General features: G+C 37.7%; 1 protein-coding gene across 5 annotated transcripts in view; it reads left to right on the top strand.

Annotated features, from left to right (window-relative positions):
* The window catches only part of VPS36 (vacuolar protein sorting 36 homolog), a 29,034-nt gene extending 7,043 nt beyond the window's left edge, over positions 1-21,991 (top strand). Inside the window, exons 3-14 of one of the 5 annotated variants that reach the window (XM_036456766.2) lie at positions 1,426-1,496; positions 3,937-4,051; positions 5,234-5,323; positions 6,043-6,129; positions 12,164-12,196; positions 12,314-12,391; positions 13,392-13,526; positions 15,770-15,835; positions 17,962-18,026; positions 18,808-18,892; positions 20,057-20,133; positions 20,214-21,991. In XM_036456766.2, coding sequence (XP_036312659.1) covers positions 1,426-1,496; positions 3,937-4,051; positions 5,234-5,323; positions 6,043-6,129; positions 12,164-12,196; positions 12,314-12,391; positions 13,392-13,526; positions 15,770-15,835; positions 17,962-18,026; positions 18,808-18,892; positions 20,057-20,133; positions 20,214-20,307 — 996 coding nt within the window. In that variant the 3' untranslated portion in view covers positions 20,308-21,991. Of the gene's footprint in view, positions 1-1,425; positions 1,497-3,936; positions 4,052-5,233; positions 5,324-6,042; positions 6,130-12,163; positions 12,197-12,313; positions 12,392-13,391; positions 13,527-15,769; positions 15,836-17,930; positions 18,027-18,807; positions 18,893-20,056; positions 20,134-20,213 lie in introns of those variants that run through there. The other 4 variants (XR_004991200.2, XM_036456767.2, XM_036456769.2 and 1 more) reach the window with 4 other exon arrangements.
* Positions 21,992-25,455: the final 3,464 nt, after the last annotated feature.

Below are 25,455 nucleotides of genomic sequence, written 5' to 3'. Positions count from 1 at the left end.
CGAAAAGTCTGTAGTTACTGAATAGAGAATCATGATGACTCCTGTTTTTAAAATACCAGTCAGATCCTACCTCATACCTGAATGTTCCATGTGTGGCAGAAATAATGCACTTTTTTCAGAATCCTTAAAAAACTTCATTCATCCTCAAAACAATCCAGCCTCCTGATTGCTGTTGAGAATCAGGAGGATGGTTCTGTTGGGAAGTGCATGCCTTTACCCAGATATTGAGAAAAAGCCTCTAAGTCACTCAGCAAGAGGAGAAACCCCTGTTTCTTCATTTCTAGGAAGGGAGAACAAGTTATGCGTATAGAGCTGATGTGTTTATTCAAAGAACTTGAAAGTATTTGTGTTTATGAATAAATTTCAGCGTTGCCAGTACAATAAACAATCTCTTCTACATTATTTTTAGAATTGCTGTCTCCCCATAAAATTTTAATTCCACAGGTAAACTGTATACTGTACTGAGATTCTGAAAGGTCACTAACCATTGTAGAATACAGGATTCTTTTTGGTCCCCAAGAACCAGTTTTGTCCTCTTAGTGGTGATATTTCTGTTGTTGATAATGCATGCCTTAGAATTGTTAATGTTTTCTAACTAATTTAAAAGAAATATGCATTCAGAAAATATTTTTTTTGGAGGGATAGGTGCCTTTAAAACCAGATGTTTATAAGTTAATCTTAGTATGATTTTTTAATTATCATATAAAGAGACAAATTTAGAAATCCTTAAATCAGCCATTGAATGCCATTCATTTATAATAATTAAAAATTAAATTTATTAATAAAGGGAAGCTATATTAATATTTTCTGTTTAAAATTTTGGGTGGGTGAATGAACCATAGGAAATTATAAGGAAGAAAAATGAATAACACTCTTTAGAGTTGTTTTGATTTACCTGTTCTATTTTTTGTTTTCCATATAAGAATATATTATAGCCTGCCTCTGGTGTGGCTCAGTGATTGAGCATCAACCCATGAACCAAGAGTCGCTGATTCCCAGTCAGGACACATGCCTGGGTTGTGGGCTCGATCCCCAGTGGAGGGCGTGCAGGAGACAGCTGATCAAGGATGTGTCTGTCTCATTGGTGTTTCTTTCACTCTATCCCTATCCCTTCCTCTCTTGAATCAATGAAAACATATTTAAAAAAAGAATATAGTATATGTAAAAAGTTGCATATAAATATTACTTTTTAAAAGATGTACCTACTGTAAAAACAAAGGTAATTATAGCTGTTTGTAAATCTCATGTTTTTTCACATAGTAAAATGCATTTATTCCTTAAGTTTATTTAAGGAATAAAGTAACATAACTATTTATTGTGTTTATTATTAAGTACCTTAAAGGTATTTGACATTCTATTAAATACTATAAAACAAGGATTTCTGACTAGTCTTATGAGTCATATTTTCTATTGATTTCCTCCTAGGAATGCTGCATGGCTATTCCTCTTTCTCAAATTGTGTTCATTGAAGAACAGGCGGCTGGAATTGGGAAAAGGTAAGGTCTATAAATTATAGTTTTTATTCACAAAATACATTTCCATTTAAGCTGTTATCATTAATTTAGTTAATTTACTGCTGTGCCATGACTACATGGGGACATGGATCTAATGATTGTATTTGGGGGTTTGATAAATAATTGTCCTTGATCATCCTACCTTAAGCTCATTGATAAATGGAAGTCATTCTTAAAGCATGAATCAAGTACTAAGGTTTGCTATGATATCCTTGGGTTATAATAAATAAATGTGGCCCAGTTGTCATTGTATATATTTCCACAGACATTTACTTTTAAATGGCTATGTATCTTATTTAGTACTTGACATCAGAAATGAAGAAAGGAACTGACTTTGCTCCTATTTCTAGTTGATCACTAAGTTTCTCACTTATATTTTTGTTATATCAGTTATGGTATCATAATAGTTATTGTCCAAATTGGGACATTTATAAGTAATGAGAGTGCTGTTTATAATTGGACCAGATCAGCATAAAATGGGACTGTCCCAGGAAAATCAGGAGATGTGGCTTCCCTGGTAAAAGCCACAGGATAAAGTGTTTCTGTTTATTCAAGTACTAGTGGCCTGGTGTACAAAATTCGTGCACAGAGTGGGGGATCCCTTAGCCTGGCCTGTGCCCTCTCATAATCTGGGACCGCGGGCACCTAACTGCTCACCTGCCTGCCTGCCTGATTGCCCTTAACCACTCTGCCTGTCTGCCTGATGCCCTTAACAGCTCCCTGCCTGCCTGATTGCCCCTAACCAACTCTGCCTGCCAGCCTGGTCACCCCAACTGCTCTCCCCTGCTGGCCTGGTTGCCCCCAAATGCCCTCTACTGGCCTGGTCATTCCCAACAGCCCTTCCCTGTCGTCCTGATTGCCCCAACTGCCCTCCCCTTCCAGCCTGATTGCCCCCCAACTGCCTTCCCCTGCTGGCCTGGTCACCCTTAACCTCTGCCTCGGCCCCCAACACCATGGCTTTGTCCGATTGGATGTCCAGAAGATGTCTGGTCTAATTAGCATATTACCCTTTTATTAGTATAGATATATAGAATTCTAGCTTTAGAGTTTAAGTGTATGTAATTGAGGTCAACTTAAACAGATATTGAGGAATTTGTTTTCCATATGGGCCCATTTTTAGCTTTAGTATCCTATCTAATAAAAGAGCAATATGCAAATTAACCATCACTCTAAGACACAAGATAGCCACCCCCATGTGATCAAAGATGGCTGCCACAGAATGGCCTGCAGGGGAGGGCAGTTGGGAGAGGACCAGTCCCGATTTTTAACAATTTCAAATAGGTTTTCAATTTCTTGCTCTTTCTCTTCTCCTTCTGGCACCCCCATGATATGAATGTCGGTATACTTGAAGTTGTCCCAGAGGCTCCTTACACTATCATCATGTGTTTGGATTCTGTTTTCTTTTTGTTTTTCTGATTGGGTGGTTTTTTGCGTCCTTATATTCCAAATTGCTGATTTGATTCTTGGCTTTGTCTACTCTACTATTGAGTCCCTGTAAATTATTCTTCATTACAGTTAGTGTATCTTTCATTTCTGACTGGCTTTTTTTATGGTTTCCATGCCCTTTTTTATGCTATTGAAGTTCTCTATAATTTCAACTAGTCTTTCCCTAAATTTATTGAACATCCTTATAACCATTGCTTTGAACTCTGTATCTGGTACTTTACTTGCTTTTAGTTCTTTTTCTGGAAAATTCTTCTGATCTTTCACTTGGGACATGTTTCTTTGTCTTCTCATTTTGGCATCCTCCCTGTGTTTGTTTCTGTGTATTAGGTAGAGCTGCTATGTCTCTGAGGCTTGGTAGAGTGTCCTGTAGGGTCCAGCAGCACAGCCTCTCTGTTCACCTGAGCTGGGCCCTCCCGTTGTGTCCCCTACGCCTGATGGGATATTTGCATCCTCCTGTTGTAGTTGACCCTTGATTGCTGCTGGCACATCAATGGGAGGGATTTATCCTTCAGGCCAATCTGCTGCAAGGACTGGCTGTGACCATGACCACTGGGAAGGATTCCATACATAAGTTTTCATATTTTGTTTTCAAATAAGTAAGGTACTATGGTTAGGCAGAAATTATTGGCCCTGAGGTTACCCCTGGAGATGACTCTGTAGATGGACAACCATAATCATAAACCAATATCATAAACCACCATAAATTTTGCAAATTTATTTTGAACTTATTTCCTGAAACCACATTATATTTAATTTACAGATCTAATAACTTTAACTTTTTTGCGCATAGCTTGCAAGTTTTAAGTAGAGATATTTTTGAAAGGTTCCTTAATACTGACTGAATTAATACAAACTTGAAAGGATAATCTTTGTTTCTATGTGAATTTTAAGTGACCTGAAATATATTAAAAGTTATAAAAATAGAATAAGTGATTTTTAAAAGCAATTTAATACATTACATTTGCTTTTTCTTTAGTGCTAAAATAGTGGTTCATCTTCACCCAGCTCCTCCTAACAAAGAGCTTGGTCCATTACAGAGCAGTAAGAACTCCTACATTAAACTCTCCTTCAAAGAACATGGCCAGATTGAGGTAAGTGTATGAATACAATTGGGCCATAAATGTGTGCTTGCATATATTTTTGTTGTTTGCTGATACGATGGAAGGCAGTATTGTTTCCATATTGTTAATGTGATTTAAGCAACATACTAGGTTTCACCACATGTTTGATAGCTTATGTCTTATCAGTAAAGAATCTGAAGTTTAGGTGACAGTGGGAACAGGAAGCAGGCGTGTGTGGAAAGAGTGGAGGCTGGCATGCCATTAGCTACCAGTAAAGTTTTCAGTGGTATCTGTAGTCCGGTTGAAGGCAGTTTATTAACTTCAACAAATAATCACTTGAGTGGTTCATTTTTTACATATAAGCACTGGTCCCTTTCCATTTCTGAGCTTTTCTGTTCCTGTGCCAATACCATATTGCACAATGTCATCATCCCTATAGCTTCAGAATTATGCGATTTTAAATTTCTCCACATTAATAATCTCTTAAAATCTCAAAGGGATAAGTCTACTTTGCTTCTATTTTTTGTTAGTGTCCTGTCTGTTATTATTAGCCCTTTGTTCTTACATATGAATTTTAGAATATAGTTTATTTGTTCTGATTAATAAATTGCTGTATAAATATTTTTAGACATTTATAAGTGTGTTTTTATCTTCCCATTGATGTAATAACTTATTTATATTCTTTTTCAATGGCTTTACACCCAGTGCTCTTCACAACAATAGGCACTAAGTAAATACAAGTCACTAACTGAAGTCAATCTCACTGTAGGTGAAAAATATAGTTGATTTTTTGTGAGCAGAGGCACGTTTTGGCTCCAATTTCTGACTACACATTTTAACTAGACAAATTATTTTTAGTTTTCTTCATGGATATGGTTGTATATTTTTCTTGGCGCTGTGTCTGTTTCACTGTAAGTTGAAAACAGTCCACATAGGCAGAATTGTTTAAAGTAAATCTATTTATTTCATTGTCACTCATCTCTTTGTTGAAATAGCTCGCTTTATATAGAGGGTCAGTTCCTTCTTTTTTTTCTTTTTTCTTTCTGAAGTTGATCCAAGAAAAGAACTTCCTTTGATTTTCTTTGATGTGTCAGAATTCTAGGCTTGTTGCAAATGATTGACTAGACCTTTCAACTAAAGAAATGTTAGTTAATTCAATGAGGATGCCACAACCTGAATGACTCATTTAAAGTTTATCTATGTGTATAACAGTTTTACAGGCGTTTATCAGAGGAAATGACACAGAGAAGATGGGAGAACATGCCAGTTTCCCAGTCATTCCAAACAAATAGAGGACCACAGGTATTTTTAAAACTTTCTTGATCTAGTGTTTTCAGCTCTGTACTTGCATCTTCATTAAGTAATGAGATATCTGTGATTATAGAACTTTCCAGAAACAAAATAATGATATTTGATTAAAAATTTATTTTCTTAGAACCTAACTTAGTGCTCTTAGAAAGGAAACACTTAGTACAAGTTAATTACTAATTACCAGAGTAATTCCTGGAGTGGTAGAAGTTAGATTACACTGACTTCATCCTGTTGTTCATAATCCGTGTGGCATCTAAGAGAACTGACAATAAATACTACTGGTGACATATTCCAGGCCAGTCTAAATTAACCACCAACTGTGGGCAGATGCTCATATCGGTAAAAGCAGTTTGTACAATAACTATCAAGTACCAAAACTTTAACTATTTTTTGAGACCCTATTAAGTATCTGATACAAATATAATAGGTTGACAAAGAACAAAAATGGATAGGAAATTTAATTTATGTATGAAGTGAAGAGTAAAATATGCCATTTATTGTATCTTCGGTGTTTCTTTGGAACGATTTGAAGATTGTCATATACGGCAAGAAACTGACCAATGTTTTGAAAGGAAACTAGATGTAGTTGTATGCTGTTTTTCTTTGGTTCTTTGTGGTCCTTTCCTGTCATTGAAAACACAGTGGGGTGGGTCACAAAAGAGTGTGTCCTTCCTTTTTTGTGTATTTTACGTTCTACTTTTGATTTTCAGCCAGGAAGAATAAGGGCTGTAGGAATTGTGGGCATCGAAAGGAAACTGGAAGAAAAAAGAAAAGAAACTGACAAAAACATTTCTGAGGTAACTTACAGAAGTTCCGGTCATCTGTCTTTTTCAGCCATTTGTGTTTATTCTTTTGGATAAAACCGACTAATTCCATTCTGTATATTGGAATATTTAGTTTGCCTGTAGCAACACAGTATCTTATTCCATTTAACAGGTCCACTTCAGGTTGGCAAAATTTAGCCAAAATGTGTTTTGAAAACTTTTTTGAAAAAGGAATAACAAAGAAATGCAAATTTGATTTTTGTGATGTTAAAAAATATCATGGTAAATATGCTAAGTGAAATAAGCCAGTCAGAGAAAGATAAATATCACATGATCTCACTCATTTATGGAATATAATGAACAACATAAACTGATGAACAAAAACAGATCCAGAGACAGAGAAGTATCGATCAGACCGTCAAACCTCAGAGGGAAAATAGGGGAGGGTGGGGATAAGGGGGAGAGATCAACCAAAGGACTTGAATGCATGAATATAGGCATAACCTTTGGACACAGATACTAGGGGGAGGGGAGTGAGGGCATGAGTGGAGGATTGGGGAGGGCAATGGGGCCATAAGGACACATAAGTAATACTTTAATCAACAAAGAAAAGGAAAAAAAAGAAAATACATGGAATATTGTGTGTAAATTTTAAAATCTAGATGAAATCTATTGGCAGATACTCTTCATGAATTCAAGGTCCACTATATAATTATTTTGGTTAACTTAATTGAGGGGAAAACGCTATTTTGTGGCCCTTAACCCTGGTCAGACTGCACATAATATAATGCTGATAACTACTCAGGGACCAGACACAGAGACAGTCAGGAATGCATCAAACCAGCCCGTCATCTAGGAGAACAACCTGAGTATTACGTTAGATGTTTCTGAAGCTTTATATGAGGAAATTCAAGTAAAGGGAACAGAGCTATGGTCAAGAAAACTAGTTATGCATCCAGAGGCTTATTTAGACTCATGTTTGATCCTTTTGGTAAGAGTAGAGGTCTGCATTCTTTCATCAGGGGGCACATCATGTCTCTTTTTTAAAAAATACATTTTATTGATTTCAGAGAATATGGGAGAGGGAGAAAGATAGAAACATCAATGATTAGAGAATGATTGATCAGCTGCCTCCTGGCACATTCTGGTCATTTCACGATCAAAGTGTAGTTCAAATTGACTATTTGTTGTCGGTAGTGATCATTATTAACAATTTCACCTGATTTTAGAAGCTCATAATACACCACACCTTCCTGATCCCACCAAACCCAAAGCATTGTCTTCCTTCCGAAGTGATTTGGCCTTGCAGTCCATGTTGATGGTTGACTTGGATCAACCCATGATTTTGTGCGTTTGGTATTCTCAAAGTAAATCCACTTTTTATCGCCAGTCACAATTCGATGCAAAAAAGGCTTTCTTTCATACTGTTGAAGCAACATTTTACTGATAACTTCTCGGTTTTCCATTTGTCTTTTGTTCAGTTGATGTGGCACCCATTTTCCTTCCTTTAAAATCTTTCCCATTGCATGTAAACAATCGGAAATTATTAGCTGAGTAATGTTTAATCTTGTGCAAATTTCTGAGTTTGGCATGCATCTTCATCCAATAATGCTTGTAATTGTTGGTCTTCAAACTTTTGGTTGACCTGGATGTTCTTTGTCTTCCACGTTGAAATCATCACTTTTAAAGCATTTAAACCAATGTTAACAAGTGTCTTGAGATGGAGCATGTTCACTATAAGCTTCCTGAAGTATACAATAACTTTTTCTTCAAAATAATGAATTAACTCTTCCCACAAATGTTCTTTATTTGGAATGAAATGCGACATTTTTAAGTGTAAAAATATCTATGATAACACCTTCAGCAAAGTTGACATATGACGTTTTGAAGCTTGCTGTCAATACAACAAAATAGCATACATATCAAATCGCATATATATCAATGTATGTGTAACTCCATCTATTGAAAAAAATCTGCATTATTAACTGGTACATCTAGAACATTTCAATCTTATCTGTGAACAAGTCTTTCTGGCATGCTTTCAATGCCTGTAATGTTATTCTCATTTTTTTTCCTTTTAATTTTGTGTGGGATTTGACCTTGATACTTTGCTACTGCTCATCTTCATGTGAAATTTGTTTTCCTGAACTTTTATTTTTATTTATTTATTTTTTTAAAGTATATTTTATTGATTTTTTACAGAGAGGAAGAGAGAGGGATAGAGAGAGTTAGAAACATCGATGAGAGAGAGTCATCGATCAGCTGCCTCTTGCACACCCCCTACTAGGGATATGCCTGCAACCAAGGTACATGCCCTTGACCGGAATCGAACCCTGGACCTTTCAGTCCGCAGACCGACTGTCTATCACTGAGCCAAACTGGTTTCGGCTGTTTTCCTGAACTTTAGAGCAAGAGCTAATTCAGGGTAGCTCTTCTCACTCCACAGAGCTCACTCTCCTGCTGTGTTCATACAGTGATAAAAAGTTGGTGGCTGCTTTCTGTGATTTCCTGGCCCTGTTTCCATCCTATTTTTATCTGAACCTTTTTTCTCTTTCTCTCTGTTATCTCTACCTTGCTGAATTTTTATTCCTTTCTCAATCATTTCTCCCCAGTGTGGGATCCTGTCCTGGAAGCCTGAAGGGCCAGCTTCCTGAGTTCATAGGCTGTCAGCCATTCCTGAGGACCTCGGTACCACTCAGCATTGAAGGGGGCAAAGCCCTTCCAGTGTGTTACTGTCCTCAGGGTGGCTCGTCTCCCTTTCCCGAGACAGCTGCGGCATCTTTTGGAGTTCTATTATTTTAGATCTAACACATGTGTCAAACATAAGGCCCGTGGGCCAAATCCGTCCCGCCAGGCCTTGCAATGTGGCCCGCACTGCGCTGTCATCACTGCACTCCGCTGCGTTTCCATCACAATGACAGTTTATGACTGTTCAGTAAACCATTCGGCCCGAGATTTAGGCTGGATTTTAGATTTTGGCCCCTTCTCTGATTGAGTTCGACACCCCTAATCTATCAGTTGCCCTAGTGCCTTCCTTTTCTCTCTGCTATCTAGATGCAGGTCTTGTAACTCTTGGTGTTTTTGTGGATATCTTGTCACTTAGTTTTGTAGTGTATGTTGTCTGTGGTTTTGAAATATTGTTGCCCTGTCTATTTTTATGTTAGGAATTGGAGAGATTAAAAATCTATACTGCTGTAGCCACAATCTTCCTGGAATCTTTTATTCCCATAAAATTCCAGCATTTTTGCAGTAGAGGGCTCTGACAAACCAGAGAAGTGATCATTTCAGAGCTAGTGACTAGATTTGAAACCAGCGTTAGGAGAACTCAGGTCTTTTGATTTGCAGGCAAGTGTAGTCCACTACATCATGGCCATTCTCTTTGCCACCCAAAAGGTGCTATCGCTTTTGAGTGGCAATGAGAAGTCCTTTTTCAGTGACTTTTATTGTCATCTCTTTTGTGTGACACTTTTGGAGATGGCATCAAGCATTGAATTAAATTTGCATTATTAGTGATCATTTTTCTGAATGCTGCCATACTGCTTTAGTGTTTAAAATATTGTTATTCTTAATTTATGAAATGTTACCGTTTCAATCTAATTTTCACAGTTACATTACTTAGAGTATGTAGCAAGCATGTGCTAGTCAGTAGATAGTCCCTAGTCTCTCCTCTGTGTGAGCTCCGCATCAGATGTTGTGGGTATTGCAGTAATGTGCCAGGTAGGAAGGCAGACTGGCTTTCTCTCCATGTGAGAAATGTCATGTGAGAAGAAAATGGTGGCTGCAACAGGAAGACATAACGGGCCCTCTTCTGTTGGAGTTAGGGAAGGCTTGTTAGCAGAAGTAATGTAAATTAAGGCCTGAAAGTTTAGCAGATGATCAGTAGGGATAAGAGGATCCAGGTAGAGAGAATGGAATATGAAAGGGTACAGAATCAAGAATATTGAAACAGAAAATTAAGGAATATATTGCAGTTACTGAAACTAATAACCAAAGTAATGATTGAAAATCTGTAAGAAGTAATGCTACAAATTGGCTTAAGAGAGTACCTTCAGGCTTTAAGGCAGATGCCATATTTTTTCAAAATTGGAATGGAAATTTGATATGGACATGGTAGGTTCTATAAACTGTGGATGGAAAAATAGAAGGAACACATGTATCTATTTTGCATTTTTACCTATATTGCTTAAGTTTATGGTAGGTATTTTCTCCACCCATTTATTTGGGTAGTTGGCTAATTTCAAATTTTAGAATAATAGAAATACAAATGAGGAAGCTTTTGTTTGTGTTTTATAATTATTGAAATTTCATAGGAAATTCTTCCATAAATATAAAATATTTATATTTGTATTTTATGAACCATAGAAATAAGGGCCAATCTAACAATACATATACTGTGTGCACTCACTATTCTAGCATTTTAAATGAAAATATAATAAATAAAGTGATTTGCCTTAAAAATTTAAAAGTATTGTCATCCTAGTTTCCTTTAAACTTCTTTTAACATTCAAAACAAAAATCTAGGTATGTGAAGTGTTAGTGTGTTTTACTTTTGAACACTGGGTTGGTGTGTGATTTGCCCTCCATTTCAACGTTAGAATTGACTGAGTTTCAGCTGGTGCCCACAGTTTCCCACAGAAGGTTTCCTGCATCTGCTGGCTGTTGCTGATAAGAATCCAGTGTTTAAGCCTTTTGTTTATCTGAGGAAATTCCTGTTAGGTGTGTGCACATTCCCCTTTGTTTTCGGTATTAGCTTTAGTGAACTGGCCATAAGAATCCTACACACTTATTTTAGCAAAGTCCTTTTGCAGATGGGGGATGCTTTCCTGCAAATAATTAACATGGGAATGAGCTAATCAGAACCTATTGATTACTGTTGTATGTGAACCAGAAGATTTTCAAATAATGATATATTGCTTAATTGGTTTTTAAAATACTGTAGACAGTATTCTACACTGGAAGTATAATTTTGGTAATTTGAAACATTTGTTATAAATATGTCTGGTTAAATTTGAAGAGACCTTTGAAGTGGATATTCATTGTAGTAAATTAAACAATTAAATTTTTTAATTTAGATATGTTTTTGTGATATTTGAATGTTTTACTTTTGTGATATTTACTATGTCCAAATCACAGGTATAATATGTTTAGTATTCAGAGGCTGAGATTTATGGTTTCAGTTAAATCACACCTGCTATTAAAGCCAAAATTGTTGTGCCCAAAGTATTCCTACAGCTGCATATTGTCGTTTTCAACCAGGAAAGCTTCACAATGCCTCTTATCAGGAAATGGTTTTGGGAAAAGCTAGTGACAAATTTTCTTATTTGTGTTAAAGAACAGTTAATAATATTTTCTGAACTATCACTAATGTCACCCTTTGTTTTTGGTTTTTTTTTTATATTTTATTGATTTTCCACAGAGTGGAAGGGAGAGGGATAGAGAGCTAGAAATGTCAATGAGAGAGAAACATTGACCAGCTGCCTCCTGCACACCCCCTATTGTGGATGTGCCCGCAACCAATGTATATGCCCTTGACCGGAATCGAACCTGGGACCCTTCAGTCCGAAGACCAACGCTCTATCCACTGAGCCAAACCGGTTTCAGCACCCTTTGTTTTTTAATCACCTTTTAACTCTTTGGGGAAGATTTGAAAAGTTGTTTTTGCAAGTTTAGGAAAATTTATGGTTTCTTAGCTAATCTGATTTAGAATAAGGTAGATTTATCAGTTGTATAAATATTTATATAAAAATTGAAGAAAATTGTATATATTTTTATCATAGGAAAGAAAATAGAGTGCTTAATTGCTTTAAAACATTTTGATTCTTTAGACTAGGGGTGTCGAACTCAATCAGAGAAGGGGCCAAAATCTAAAATCCAGCCTAAATTGCGGGCCGAATGGTTTACTGAACAGTCATAAACTGTCATTGTGATGGAAACGCAGCGGAGTGCAGTGATGACAGCGCGGTGCGGGCCACATTGCAAGGCCTGGCGGGACGGATTTGGCCCGCGGGCCTTGTGTTTGACACATGTGCTTTAGACAGATTCCAACAAAACTAATTTCTCATTTCAGGCCTTTGAAGACCTCAGCAAGCTAATGGTCAAGGTATGTCATTTATACCTATGTAATTCACACCAATTATGATACAGTTTTGAAAATATATTTTGTTAGCAGACTCTTGGGAGACAGTTATTTCTTTTCACTTTACTGTGCTCTTGACAGGCTAAAGAAATGGTGGAGTTATCGAAGTCAATTGCTAATAAGATTAAAGACAAGCAAGGAGACATCACGGAAGATGAGGTAAACAGGCTGCTTTTTAAGGAGGAACTACAGAAATGATGCAGCGATGTTTCAGTAGCTTACTAGATTGCTTTTTTAATGTAGTGTTTTATTTCTTTTAGAACTTGAAGGACACATGAAAGTGCTAAAAAAAGTCAACCATAAAAATTTTAGTGGGATTATAAGATATTTCAGTAGCTTTTCTTACAGTGTATAAGATATATTGAAATATGTAAGGAGTGCCTATTTTACAATATATATAATAAGTTTCATGTTGTTTCATGAAATTTGTCTATAATCTGATTAACCCATTATTAATTTTCTTTTCTTAAAAACATTTAAAAAATATTTATTTTTAATATATATTTTATTGATTTTTTACAGGGAGGAAGAGAGAGGGGTAGAAAGTTAGAAACATGAATGAGAGAGAAACATCAATCAGCTGCCTCCTGCACACACCCCACTGGGGATGTGCCCGCAACCAAGGTACATGTCCTTGACTGGAATCGAACCTGTTACCTTTCAGTCTGCAGGCTGATGCTCTATCCACTGAGCCAAACCAGTTTTGGCTAAAAATATATTTTATTGATTTTTTCACAGAGAGGAAGGGAGAGGGAGAGAGAGTTAGAAACATCGACCAGCTGTCTCCTGCATACCTCCTACTGGGGATGTGCCCACAACCAAGGTACATGCCTTTGATCAGAATCGAACCTGGGACCTGTCATTCCACAGGCTGACGCTCTATCCACTGAGCCAAACCGATTAGACAAGCCATTTTTCTAAGTTCTCAGTTGTATCATTTGGTTGGCATTAACCATAGCATGGTTATTTAAATCACCTCTCACACCAAACTTGTGAAGTAAAGGGAGTATGAGATAGCAAGATAGAAGGAAGGATAACTATAATTATGCAGGGATCTATGATAAGTAATTGAATAGAATTGAATTTATGATGGAAGGATTTCAAATGTTGGGAGAGAATAATTCTGAATTGTCTTTTTGTGTATTTTCTCCTCTTTCAGACCATCAGGTTTAAATCCTATTTGCTGAGCATGGGAATAGCTAACCCAGTTACCAGGGAAACCTATGGCTCAGGCACACAGTACCACATGCAGCTGGCTAAACAGCTGGCTGGAATATTGCAGGCCCCTTTAGAGGTAAAAACAAAACCTAAATGGTCTTTTTAATGTGTGTTAAATTATTTCTGTGTAATCAGAAATCTTAAGAGCATAACTCCTTTCATGATGTGGTTACTGTTTAACCATCATGTTATTTTTTTTCCTCAGGAATATTAAATTAGTTTAGTGTACTTATTAATGGGTTCTTTGTCAGTAATCTTCTAAATTGTTTTTAATTTTCACTTAAGATATCTGTAACTTTCTAAATCTAGTGGATATAAAGTTTTTCTTATCTCTTATTTTCAAAAGGAAATATACGATTTCTATTATTTAGCTATTTTTATATATCAGTAGTCAATATATAAGGTGGGGCAAAAGAAGGTTTACAGTTTGTATGGAAAATAATACAATAATTAACAAATAATAATATAAGAATGAATTGTTTCATATACAGCTACCTACTTTTACCCCACCTGTATATGTACTATTAATTTTATAAGATTTCTCTTCTAGTCTAACATTATTCAGGCAATCGAAACTTTACTCATTAAAGCACTTGTATTAATAAATATTTCAAACATGAACAAATAGATTAGGATAATGAATCCTTATGTGCCCATCATCTAGCTTTTTCTGGAAGCCAACCTCCACTCTGAATTACTATGAAGCAAATCCCTGACATCACAGCACTTTTATCTGTAAATATTTCAGTGTATAATTATGATAATAAATAAACCTTGAAATGTAATTATAATCCCATTTTACACCTGAAAAGTTAAAAATAACTTTTTAACATTATTAAATACCTAGTTATTTTTCACATTTTCTCTTACAATTGGTTTGTTCAAATCAGAATACATTGAAATTGGTTGATTTGTCTCTCAAGTTTTTTTTAATTCCATGGGTTTTCCTTTTTTGTACCCCTCCTCCCAATTTATTGATTGGAGTAATTAATAGTTTATCTGATAGAGTGTTTCAGTCTGGATTTTGCTGACTTGTATGTTAACATGGTTTCCTATAATCTGGTAGTTATATGTAGAAGTTTTTTTTTCTGATAAGAATATTTCTTTTTTTTTTTTTAATATATATTTTATTGATTTTGTACAGAGAGGAAGGGAGAGAGATAGAAACATTGATGAGAGAGAGTCATCGATCAGCTGCCTCTTGCACACCCCCTACTGGGGATATGCCTGCAACCAAGGTACATGCTCTTGACGGGAATCGAATCCTGGACCCTTCAGTCCCCAAGCCGACGCTCTATCCATTGAGCCAAACCGGTCTTGGCTGATAAGAATATTTCATAAAGTTTGTGCATTTTCATCAGGAGGTACATTTCTGATTGTCTTTTCTTTATGATGTTAGCAGCCATTAACAGTCATTATCTACATTATTATTTCACTAGAGGCCTGGTGCACGTAATTTGTGCAGTTGGGGGTGCTCCCTCAGCCCAGCCTGTGCCCTCTCACAGTCCAGGAGCCCCGCGATCAATGGCCCTGGCAGAGGAAGGCCCTGCCCACCCACCACAGCGCTGCCGCCAGGTAGCCTGGGCCTCCCTCTTTGGGTCGATTGATCACTGGGCTCTACCATCAATTGCCCCAAAGAGGTGGGCCCTGCCCACCTGGCTGGGGTTCCACAATGGATTGCCCCCTCAGAGGGAGGCCCCACCTGCCTGCCACAGCCTGCTGGTTGGTGGCCTGGGCCTCCCTCTTTGGGGCGATTGTGGAGCGCGCCCCCCTCCTCCCCCCGATTGATTGATTGCCCTATGGACTGGTGGCCTGGAACTCCCTCTGCAGGGCGATCATGGGGTGATGGCCGGGCCCCCAATCAATTGCATTGCACTGTCTTGGCTGGCCTGGCACCAGCGGGTGTCATAGCGTGTCATCCGGAAGGTCGTCTGGGTGGTCGTTCTGCAGTTCAGCTGTTCAGTCGATTTGCATATTATGCTTTTATTATTATAGTCTAGGAGTAGAAAATGGAGATATTCTTACTCAGTTCTATAGTTTCATTGTTTATTAGCTAGAACAACTTAAAACACTTTTGAAACATGGTGGAGAGACTTTTTTCATTTAAGTAAATGTGAAAAGAGTAATAATGACATTAAAGTCCAGATATTGAATTTAAATGTCTCGTGGTATCTAAGTTCTCCTGTGTGTAAATAATATAAAGCTTCTTAAGAAATTTTATAATTTCCAATTTTACTCTGATTATGATTTCTAATAAATGCTAAATGGTGCTAATTATAATATAATACTTTTAAATTTTTCATTATTTTATTTTAATAGGAACGAGGGGGTATAATGTCACTCACGGAGGTGTACTGTTTAGTAAACCGAGCTCGAGGAATGGAAGTAAGCATAGAATATTTAGATTGCTTCTTTAAAAATCTAAATATAGACTTTCTTAATATAATACAAATTTCCCTACAATGAATACAATTTGAGGAAGGGTTGTGACTATCAAACTATTTTGAGAAGAAGTATGATGCAGTGAAAGAGCCACTCTGTGGTCTAGGAGGTGGATTCTGTTCTCGGTTTTGCTGATGATCTTGAGTAGCTTACTTAACCCCTCAAACTCAGTTTTTCTACCCTTTCTACCTTTTGGGCTGACTGACAGCTTTCAGCTCTAATAGTCTGCTTGTGTTGTGATTAATAAGTTGGCCATGATGCCCTTTCTCTGGGATAATTAGCTGTCTGACTTAATTGGGGTGGATACAGAGTGCCCGTAGATGACAGGGAAAGCTGCCATGTCCTTTGGTGTGAATAAGCCGAGGCTGTTCTTCAACTTTCATTGACCCTTCACACCCAGGTGTCCTTGGCCTCCACGCTTATGCCTGTGCACCCCTTATGCCTTCACAGTCAAACACAGTTTTGTGGTGTCAACAGTTTGCTCTGTCTTTCCAGTCTTCACCCCTGACTCACAAATTCAGCCTATGCTCTTTTTATTTGAATAGTCATAACTGCCATTTGGTGAGTACGGTACTTACTACCTACCAGGCACTCTGCACTTTACCTCATTTATCCTCCCAGTAACTCGGGGAGGCAGCTACTTTTACTATCCCAATCTGGTGGTAACATGGGGTGAGAAAATTGAGGCTTAGAAAGATTAAATAATTTTACATAGGTTGCACCTGGAGACTGATTTTTAAAAAAATATATATTTTATTGATTTTTTACAGAGAGGAAGGGAGAGGGATAGAGAGCTAGAAACATCAATCAGCTGCCTCCTGCACACCCCTTACCAGGGATGTGCCCGCAACCAATGTATATGCCCTTGACCGGAATCGAACCTGGGACCTTCCAGTTCGCAGACCAATGCTCTTCCACTGAGCCAAACGGGTTTCGGCATGGAGACTGATTTGATAGGGGTTTGGACCCAGGCTGGGTTGGCTCCATAGCCGTTCTGTGTGACTTAAAGCTGTGCTTGTCAACCACCACACGGCTCCTCGGTCTGGAAGGGCAGCGACGAGCTAGCCACCTGTGATGACTGTGAACTTAAAATGTAGTGAACCCAAATTGATGTAAGTGTAAATTACACATCTCATTTAGAAGACTACAGAATAAAGAAATCTTAAATATACGATTATCGATTTTACAGAGTGGGGCAGAAGTAGGTTTCCAGTTGTGAATATGCAAAACACAGTTTATTCTTGTACTAGAGGCCCGGTGCACGAATTCGTGCGCCAGCGGAGTCCCTCAGCCTGGCCTGTGGAATCAAGCCGAAACTGGCTCTCTGACATCCCCTGAGGGGTCCTGGATTGTGAGAGGGTGCAGGCCAGGCTGAGGGACCCCACTGGTGCACAATCAGGGCCGGGGAGGGATGCAGGAGGTTGGCCAGCCAGGGAGGGCTCCAGGACGTGTCCAGCTAGTCTCGCTTAGTTCCAATTGGCCTGACCCCAGCAGCAAGGTAACCTACCAGTCAGAGTGTCTGCCCCCTGGCGGTCAGTGCACATCATAGTGACTGGTTGATTGGTCGACTGCCCCCTGGTGGTCAGTGCACGTCATAGCAAGCAGTTGAGCAGCCTTAGCATATCATTAGCATATTATTCTCTGATTGGTTGACCGAATGACTGGATACTTAACATATTAGGCTTTTATTATATAGGATTATTTATTGTATTATTTTTTCATATGAACAACTGCAAATCTTTTGCCCCACTCTGTATACTGAATTTTTGATCTATTGGGTATATATGTGTTAAAATTAAATTCACCTGTTTTAATTTTTTTAATATGGCTACTATAAAATTTAAAATTATATATATGACTTTACCTTCTGCTTCTGTTGACTATCACTGCTTTAATGAATAGAAGTTTTTGCGACTTTGTTAATTTTTTGCTTTGTAGTGATTAAGCCACCTAAAATTCTTAATAAATGATAATTTTAAAAATTTCTCTTGTTTTAGTGGTCGTTATAATTTTATAGCATCACTCTATTAATTTGCAGTGTAAACTGGATTTTTTTTTCTCCCCATTAGTTGCTCTCACCAGAAGATTTAGTGAATGCATGCAAGATGCTGGAAGCTCTGAAATTACCTCTCAGGTAAAAGAATCTCTGCAGGAAGTTTGCCAACTATAGATAGGAAACTATCTGCACTAATTAGATAGGAAAGCCCTGCCAGGTCTGCCATCCTGTGGGGTGAGCCAACATTTTGCCCCTCTTGAAATTCTGTGTTAACAGAATTCACTTGGCACCACAAGCACCTCCGTCATCCTGGCTTCCATCCTGTGCATGGCCTGAGGGGGGTAGTAATCCAACTCCGGTCGTTTTGGCGCAATGAGATAAGAATGTGGGCTCTTCCCATGAGGTCAGAGTAACTAGCTCCTCTTCCCTTAGACTTTCTGTGTTTTGTCTCTGGAGACCCAGAAGTACAGATGTTCAGAATTGTATTTTACTTATCTTCATGGTTAAAAAAAATTAGCCAGAGATGTACTGCGTAGTGAATATCATTGTAATAACTATGTATGGTGCCAGGTAGGTACTAGAATTATCAGGTGATAACTTCATAAATTATATAATTCTCTAATCACTACATTGTACATATGAAACTAATATGAAATAATATTGAATGTTAACTATAATTGGAAAATAAAAATTGAAAAAAATAGCCAGATATGTATTTTTTTTTTAAGTATGTAGGTAATAGTTTATTCATGAACTTTATAATTATGCCATGGTTGCTTGTGATTGTTAAGTTTCAAATGATGTTTTGTGTTAATATTGCCTCATACCTGGGCATAAAAGAAGGTGAATAATATTGTGCCTCCTTAGTGGTTGAAGATCCTACATATTCACAGCTTTGCTCTCCCGCCTGCTGTTTTAGGCTCCGAGTTTTTGACAGTGGCGTCATGGTAATTGAGCTTCAGTCCCACAAGGAAGAGGAAATGGTGGCCTCAGCCTTGGAGACAGTATGTGAACCCGGTTTCCTCTGGTCACAGGGCTTGCTGTGAGGACCCAAATGTCTAGCAACTTGAGAAACAGGATTTCCTTTTGAACTTAACTTTACTAAAAAGTAGTGTTTGTTGGCCCAGTTAAAAATGGTTTATCATTAACAATGAATAAATATTAATCATAATTATTCTCTGAAAGCTTTTTTTGAATTGTACTAATGCTCAAAACATCTTACAGGAAAAGAGAATTAGAATTAATGAGGTGTTTTCTTTTTGTTTGAAGCTATCTTAAGAACAGGTTTTTTAACTTTGTTATTCAGAATGTTATCCACAATAGAACTTTTACTTTTAGTAGCAATTACATAAGTAGCATTACAAACATCAAAAGTTGTTTTATGAAATAATTGTTTCAAAAATATGAAAAGCATCTGTAGTTTAGATGGATTTTATGGCCAGACTGCTATTACTCATCATGGTACTTGACATATTACTACCTTCATAGTCTCTATGGTGAGCCTGTATAATTTGAATAGCTTATATTTATTATACTTTTCAATTTAAATTACATGAAACTACCTGAGACTATAGGTATTCTGACCACATATTTAAAACTAAACCAAGCTGAAACTGGTTTGGCTCAGTGGATAGAGCATCGGCCTGCGGACTGAAAGATCCCAGGTTCGATTCCAGTCGGGGGCATGTACCTTGGTTGCGGGCACATCCCCAGTGGTGGTGGGGGGGTGCAGGAGGCAGCTGATCGATGTTTCTGGCTCTCTATCCCTCTCTCTTTGTCTCTGTAAAAATATCAATAAAATACATTAAAAAACACACAAAAAACTAAACCGATATATAAAGAAGGTTCTTCACTGGATTGTGTAATATGAATTCAATTAGAATTTGTTGTATGTTCCTTTTCAGAATATCAGAAATTTTTTTAGACTTTAGTGCCTTGATTATATTTTAGAGGGTTTTATATTTTAGCCTCTACTTTTTTTGGTCTGGATCCTTCAGCTTTTGTAGAATTAAACATTAGTGCAGACTTATTTCTATAGTGGATATTTTTTGGATTTTAGTTGAAAATTCAGTAAATTATTTCCTGAGTATAGCTGGTAGAAATTCTTTCTAGGTTAGTACCTTAGTGGTCTAAATTATGACATTTATTTTGCTGTGTGTTTCTATAAGGTTTCAGAAAAGGGATCCCTAACATCAGAAGAGTTTGCCAAGCTTGTGGGAATGTCTGTCCTGCTGGCTAAAGAAAGGTAAGTAAGGGCCTTGCTCTTTGTTACAACTTGTGTTTCTGAATGGACAGGTGATTGTGGTTTTCTCCCTTGATTCCTAGGTTGCTGCTTGCAGAGAAGATGGGCCATCTTTGCCGAGACGACTCAGTGGAAGGCTTGCGGTTTTACCCAAATTTATTTATGACACAGAGCTAAGGTTTTTTGTATGTGAAATACTTTTTATCCATGTACTTGCATCATGTATAGGTTGTATGATACTGAGCTAAGGGTAAACTCTGATACACTGAGAATTTGCTGGAACTGTAAAACCCTTTTAATTTCTTCCTAATATGGGATAGGAAGTTGATTTAGGATGAATATAGGAAAATACAGAAAAATGAATGCCAATTTGAATTTAAAATCATGCTTCACTTGTATAGAACCCTCATAGTTTAACTTGAAATATAGTGGATTTTAACCTTATCATCAAATCTAACTATTTAGTTCATGGGGGAAGGAAAAGAGAAGCTGCATGTTTAGACAGGTTAGTTCGTTATTTTGGTGTGACTAAAATTCACTGAATTAAAAATAAGTGAAGTTTTTGTTCAGTCTGGGAGGTTTTCATGAAGCAAGTCCTACATTCAGTGTAGTTTAAGAACCTGACAACATTGGAACAAAATACCAAACTGCGGCATGCCTGGGAGGCTCCTTCTAGGGGCTTTTATTAGAAACAGTCATAACGTGTCTTCAACGACAAATAAAGCACCTTAAAAAAGGAGAGAATTGTATCTGACTCACATATATATTATCTAACTAGTTGTTTTTTTAAGTGATGATTTCATGCCTGACATTTAAAGAATGCAACTATGTCATTTTGTTTAAAAAATACTGTGGATCTTGAAACTGAGTTAAAGAGCTGTATAGACATGCCCAGAGATATGATTACAAATTTGGGAAGTAGATAGCTCAAGAACATAAAAGTGGAAAAATAATATGTCTCCTTTTCTTTCCCTTAAGGAGTTTCACACTGAACTTTAAAAATCTGCCTATCATATTCTAGCAGTATTTTTTCTTTACATGATAAGTTGTGTGGAGGAACTTTCCTGCTAAAAAGTATTACTGAGGTAACAAAAACTGGATAGTGCTGAGTTTAGATGGCTTGAGTGTTAAGTGCACTCCCTGACTTCCTATGTTCCAGCTCTGTAGCATTCGATGTGCTGGGATTACCTCACACTCAGGGACCAGCAGGCACGGAGGAGACCCTCATTCTGAGGCTGAGTCAGGAGTGGAAGGTAGTGATGATTTCCGGCCAAGCATCCAGAGGGGACAGTATCTGTGTTGAGGGAACCATTGAGACCAGGAGGAGCAATACCCAGGCTCACACTCTCAGATGTTCTCAGTGAGGTGAGTGCCATGCCAGAGGCTGCTTCAGGCGCAGCGATCCTCGGCTGCAGACCCAGGAATCCCTCCAAGTGCAGCCAGAGTCAGTCCGATTCCTCCCAGAAAAGTGGCTGTTGCAGCTTCACATCCTCCAGTGTCGGGAATGTTGTGCCTGAGGCATCCTTCCTTACTCTTCTTTTTCCAAATCTGTCACTGATTCTAAATTGTGATGACAGATCCCCTAGTTCCTCCACTGCTCAGCCTCAGGTTTGTTTTGGGGGAAATTCAATGTCTTTCAGGCCATGGTGTAAGCTTGTTTGTACATCACTCCTCTCGGGCTGCACAGCTAAGACTGAGCTACTGTGGTCTAGCTCTAATGCTGTGGATGTATTACAGCAAACTCCCATAATTCAGCCTATTTATTTACATTAGTGTGACAACACGTTAACAAAAATGGAGCAATCGGAATTGTATACAGTGAACTAAAGAGGCAGTAAAATGACATATGAATATATTTTGCCAAAAAACCCCAAAACCAAACCAAATGTGATTGCCTTCACTGTTAATATTTTTTTTGTTAAACTTTATATGAAGATATTTTTTTCCATTGATTTTTTTTCTCTTTTAGAGAGAGTAGAAGGGAGATAGGGTTGAGGGGGATGGGGTGGAGAGACTGAGAGATAGAGACATTGATTGGTTTTCTTCCATATGTGCCCTGAGCAGTCTGGGAATTGAACCTATGACCCTTTGGTGTGGGGCCGATGCTCTTAATCACTGAGCCAAACCAGTCAGGGCAGCATTGTTTTATTCTTAACGTGGGCATTCTTCACATTTTCCATACCTCAGTATATATATATTTTTTTCTTTTTCTGTCAAATAAGGTGTTATTTTGGTCATCTATTAGTAGAGGTTATGTTTAAATACAACCAATCGGGTCCTAAGTGCAAAAAAGTTCTGTCTTGGTGCTTATCACTGGTATAATTACTGTTTTTGCTTTCCTAACTTTGCTCTTTGGAGCATTAATCTGTTAGTAGCTTTATGGTAATGGAATATTTCTAGTCACATACTGTGCAAAAATTTTTTACATTGTACAAGTAAAGATTGTTTTTGGTGTTAAATGAGTGGTATTAATGTTTATAAAGTTATTGCAAAATTAAAAATGATTTTTCTTAACTTGGTGTCTTTTAAATACTTTGGAAAATATATGAAAATCATAAACCTTTAATCAGAATAAGCTGGTTTATAATCAAGAGTTGATTATAATTATTTTTTACCTCAAGCTCTTACTATTTTAGTTTGTTTTATAAGAATGGGAAATGGTTCATGAACTTTTTAAAAAATATTCTTGATGTAAATTCCACCATTGATTGACCAGGTGTATTCATGTGAATGTGTTATATCTTGTTTGCTGTCATCAGACTAATATGACCAGATGTGGATTCATCATACTCATCTGCTTAAAATGATTCTCCTTTGCCCAACAACCTCAGAGTTCTCATCTTGGAGCAGTAGAGTCACAGCTTACTGGGTGGTTAGATTTTAAAGACTGTGCCTAAGTAGAAAATCGAACATGCTCAAAATGATCCTTGAAAATCTCTTAAATGCCAATAAAATTCTACATATAGTCTTACATTAGAATCCCTGTAGTGATATCTGGGTATGAATATTTTATGAATATGGTAAGTACAATATATAAGAAAAACTACATATCAGCAGACCTTTATAGCACCAATAATTGAACTGTTAAATGTGTTTGTCTCCTTTTTTCTGCGAGGTATGTATATTTATTGTTTATCCCTTCCCTTATGATAGATCTAGAATATTAGCTCCACAAGGGCAAAGATTTTGATCTGGTTTGTTCATGAGCCTAGAACAGGGCCTGGCACATAGTAAGTACTCAATAAATATGTATTGAACGAATGAGCTCTGATGCATTTACCTATTAAAATTTGGTTTCACTTTACCCTACTTCATCTCCCATTCAATTCAATTAAGGAAACATTTTTTCATACATATCAACTTAGTGTGGGGAACTGTGGGCCACTGGCGGTTGGGTGGTGGGATACAAAGAGTAAGATACAGCTCTTGCCCTTAAGAGGGTGGCCTATTTGGGGAATTGGATGTGAGCAAACTTACTTGAGCGTGGAATGGAGTGAGCGCCACGGAAGGGCACAGGTGCCCTGCGAGGAAGACAGTGGAGGAGCTCTTCGCTCTCATGGAGGAATCTGAAAAGGCCTGTGGGAGAGGACGAGCTTGGTAAACTGGGCTCACAGGACCAGTGGGTGGAAGGTCAAGGGAACAGCATGAGGTGTGCCCCTTCCTGGTTCTGGGATGAATTCCCCTTGTCTGTCCAAACTTTTATTACTTCTTCCCCCCCCGCCCCCCCCCTGCATTCTCATTAATCAATCCCATGTGCTTTCAAAAATTTTGTTTCCAGCTGAAACCGGTTTGGCTCAGTGGATAGAGCATTGGCCTGTGGACTGAAAGGTCCTGGGTTCGATTCCGGTCAAGGACATGTACCTTGGTTGTGGGCACATCCCCAGTCAGGGATGTGCAAGAGGCAGCTGATCGATGATTCTCTCTCATTGATGTTTCTAACTATCCCTCTCTCTTCCTCTCTGTAAAAAAATCAATAAAATATATTTTAAAAATTTGTTTCCAGTACACTACTATTTTTAAATTCCATAAGAATATTTACTTGACTATATTTTATATTGTTCTGTATTATGCCATTAGAAAATAGAGAAATTGGGTTTCTTTAAGGACTGTCATATAGCACTTATTTTGAATTCCTACTGGTCTAAGCCAATAATTATACATGGTATTGTCCTAGTTAAAGTATTAACTGAACTGTGGTTTTTGGATTATAATGTGTTGACTTGCAAACCTAAATCTTCGCCCTTTACCCAGTCCCCAAGAGGCTTCTCAGCCTATCTGAGACACACTCTGTCTTACTCAAATTTTATAATATGGACCATATCCATGATGCTGGATCACTCCAGAAAAGTCAGGTTAATACATATGTAAGATCTAGTTATTACACAGGAAATTGGGTCTTTGTGTACTTCCTCGTGTCCTGATAATCATGAACTAGTTAAACCTTTTCTCTTAGTATTACCTAGGGCAAGAAAAGACCTCTCCGTATAAATTGATGTTATTGAGACAATGAATAAATTTGCACAAGTTTGTTAGAGCAGTTGCTGACCCTGAAAGAGAATTGAAGATATCTTGATAGCCAGTTTGTTTTAGTTCATATCCCTGACAAGACCATGCCATTGTTCTTTTGAAAGCTTTTTTTTCTTTCATGACTGTGTTGCCTTCTTTATTTTTGTTAATCATCACCAGAGGATATTTTTTCCATTGATTTTTAGAAAGAGTGGAAAGGAGGGAGTGGGGAGAGAGAAAGAAACATCAATGTGAGAAAGACACATCAATTGGTTGCCTCCCAAACATGCCCCAACCAAGGGTGGGGGATTGAACCTGCAACCCAGGTATGTGTCCTTGTCTGGGAATTGAACCCACAACCCTTCAGATCATGGGCCAACACTAACCACTGAGCTGCACTGGTAAGGGCTATGTTGCCTTTTAGAAAAGCTTAAACTATCTTAATTGTCCAATAAAGACATTAATATAGTTTGGCAAGAATTCTAATTAAGGCAAAAATGACCAAGTACAGTGATTCAGCCATTTGCCTCTGGATTTAGGTCCTTCCACCCCTCTAAGGGAGGGTGAGTGTCTGAAAGATTAATGCAAAGTGCTTTCTACACGTTTCACCCAGTCACCAAGAAACTTAAATAGAACTGATACTGTATGACGTTTACAGTGGAGGAAAAGAGGCCTTGTCATTTGCCCAAGGTTACAGAGGCAGGGCTGGGAATAGTAATCTCAGCTCTCACTCCAAAGCCGTCTTTCCATTGAGCTTTTTGCTTTTAAAGCTGAAAATGCCAGGGACCTTGGCTTGTAGTTGATTGAAAAGGAATCCCA

The sequence above is a fragment of the Pipistrellus kuhlii genome, unplaced genomic scaffold (assembly GCF_014108245.1).
Source record: "Pipistrellus kuhlii isolate mPipKuh1 unplaced genomic scaffold, mPipKuh1.p scaffold_m20_p_3, whole genome shotgun sequence".
Classification (NCBI taxonomy): domain Eukaryota; kingdom Metazoa; phylum Chordata; class Mammalia; order Chiroptera; family Vespertilionidae; genus Pipistrellus; species Pipistrellus kuhlii.
The sequence above is the reverse complement of the archived record's forward strand: the minus strand, read 5'-3'. Positions and strand labels throughout refer to the sequence as shown.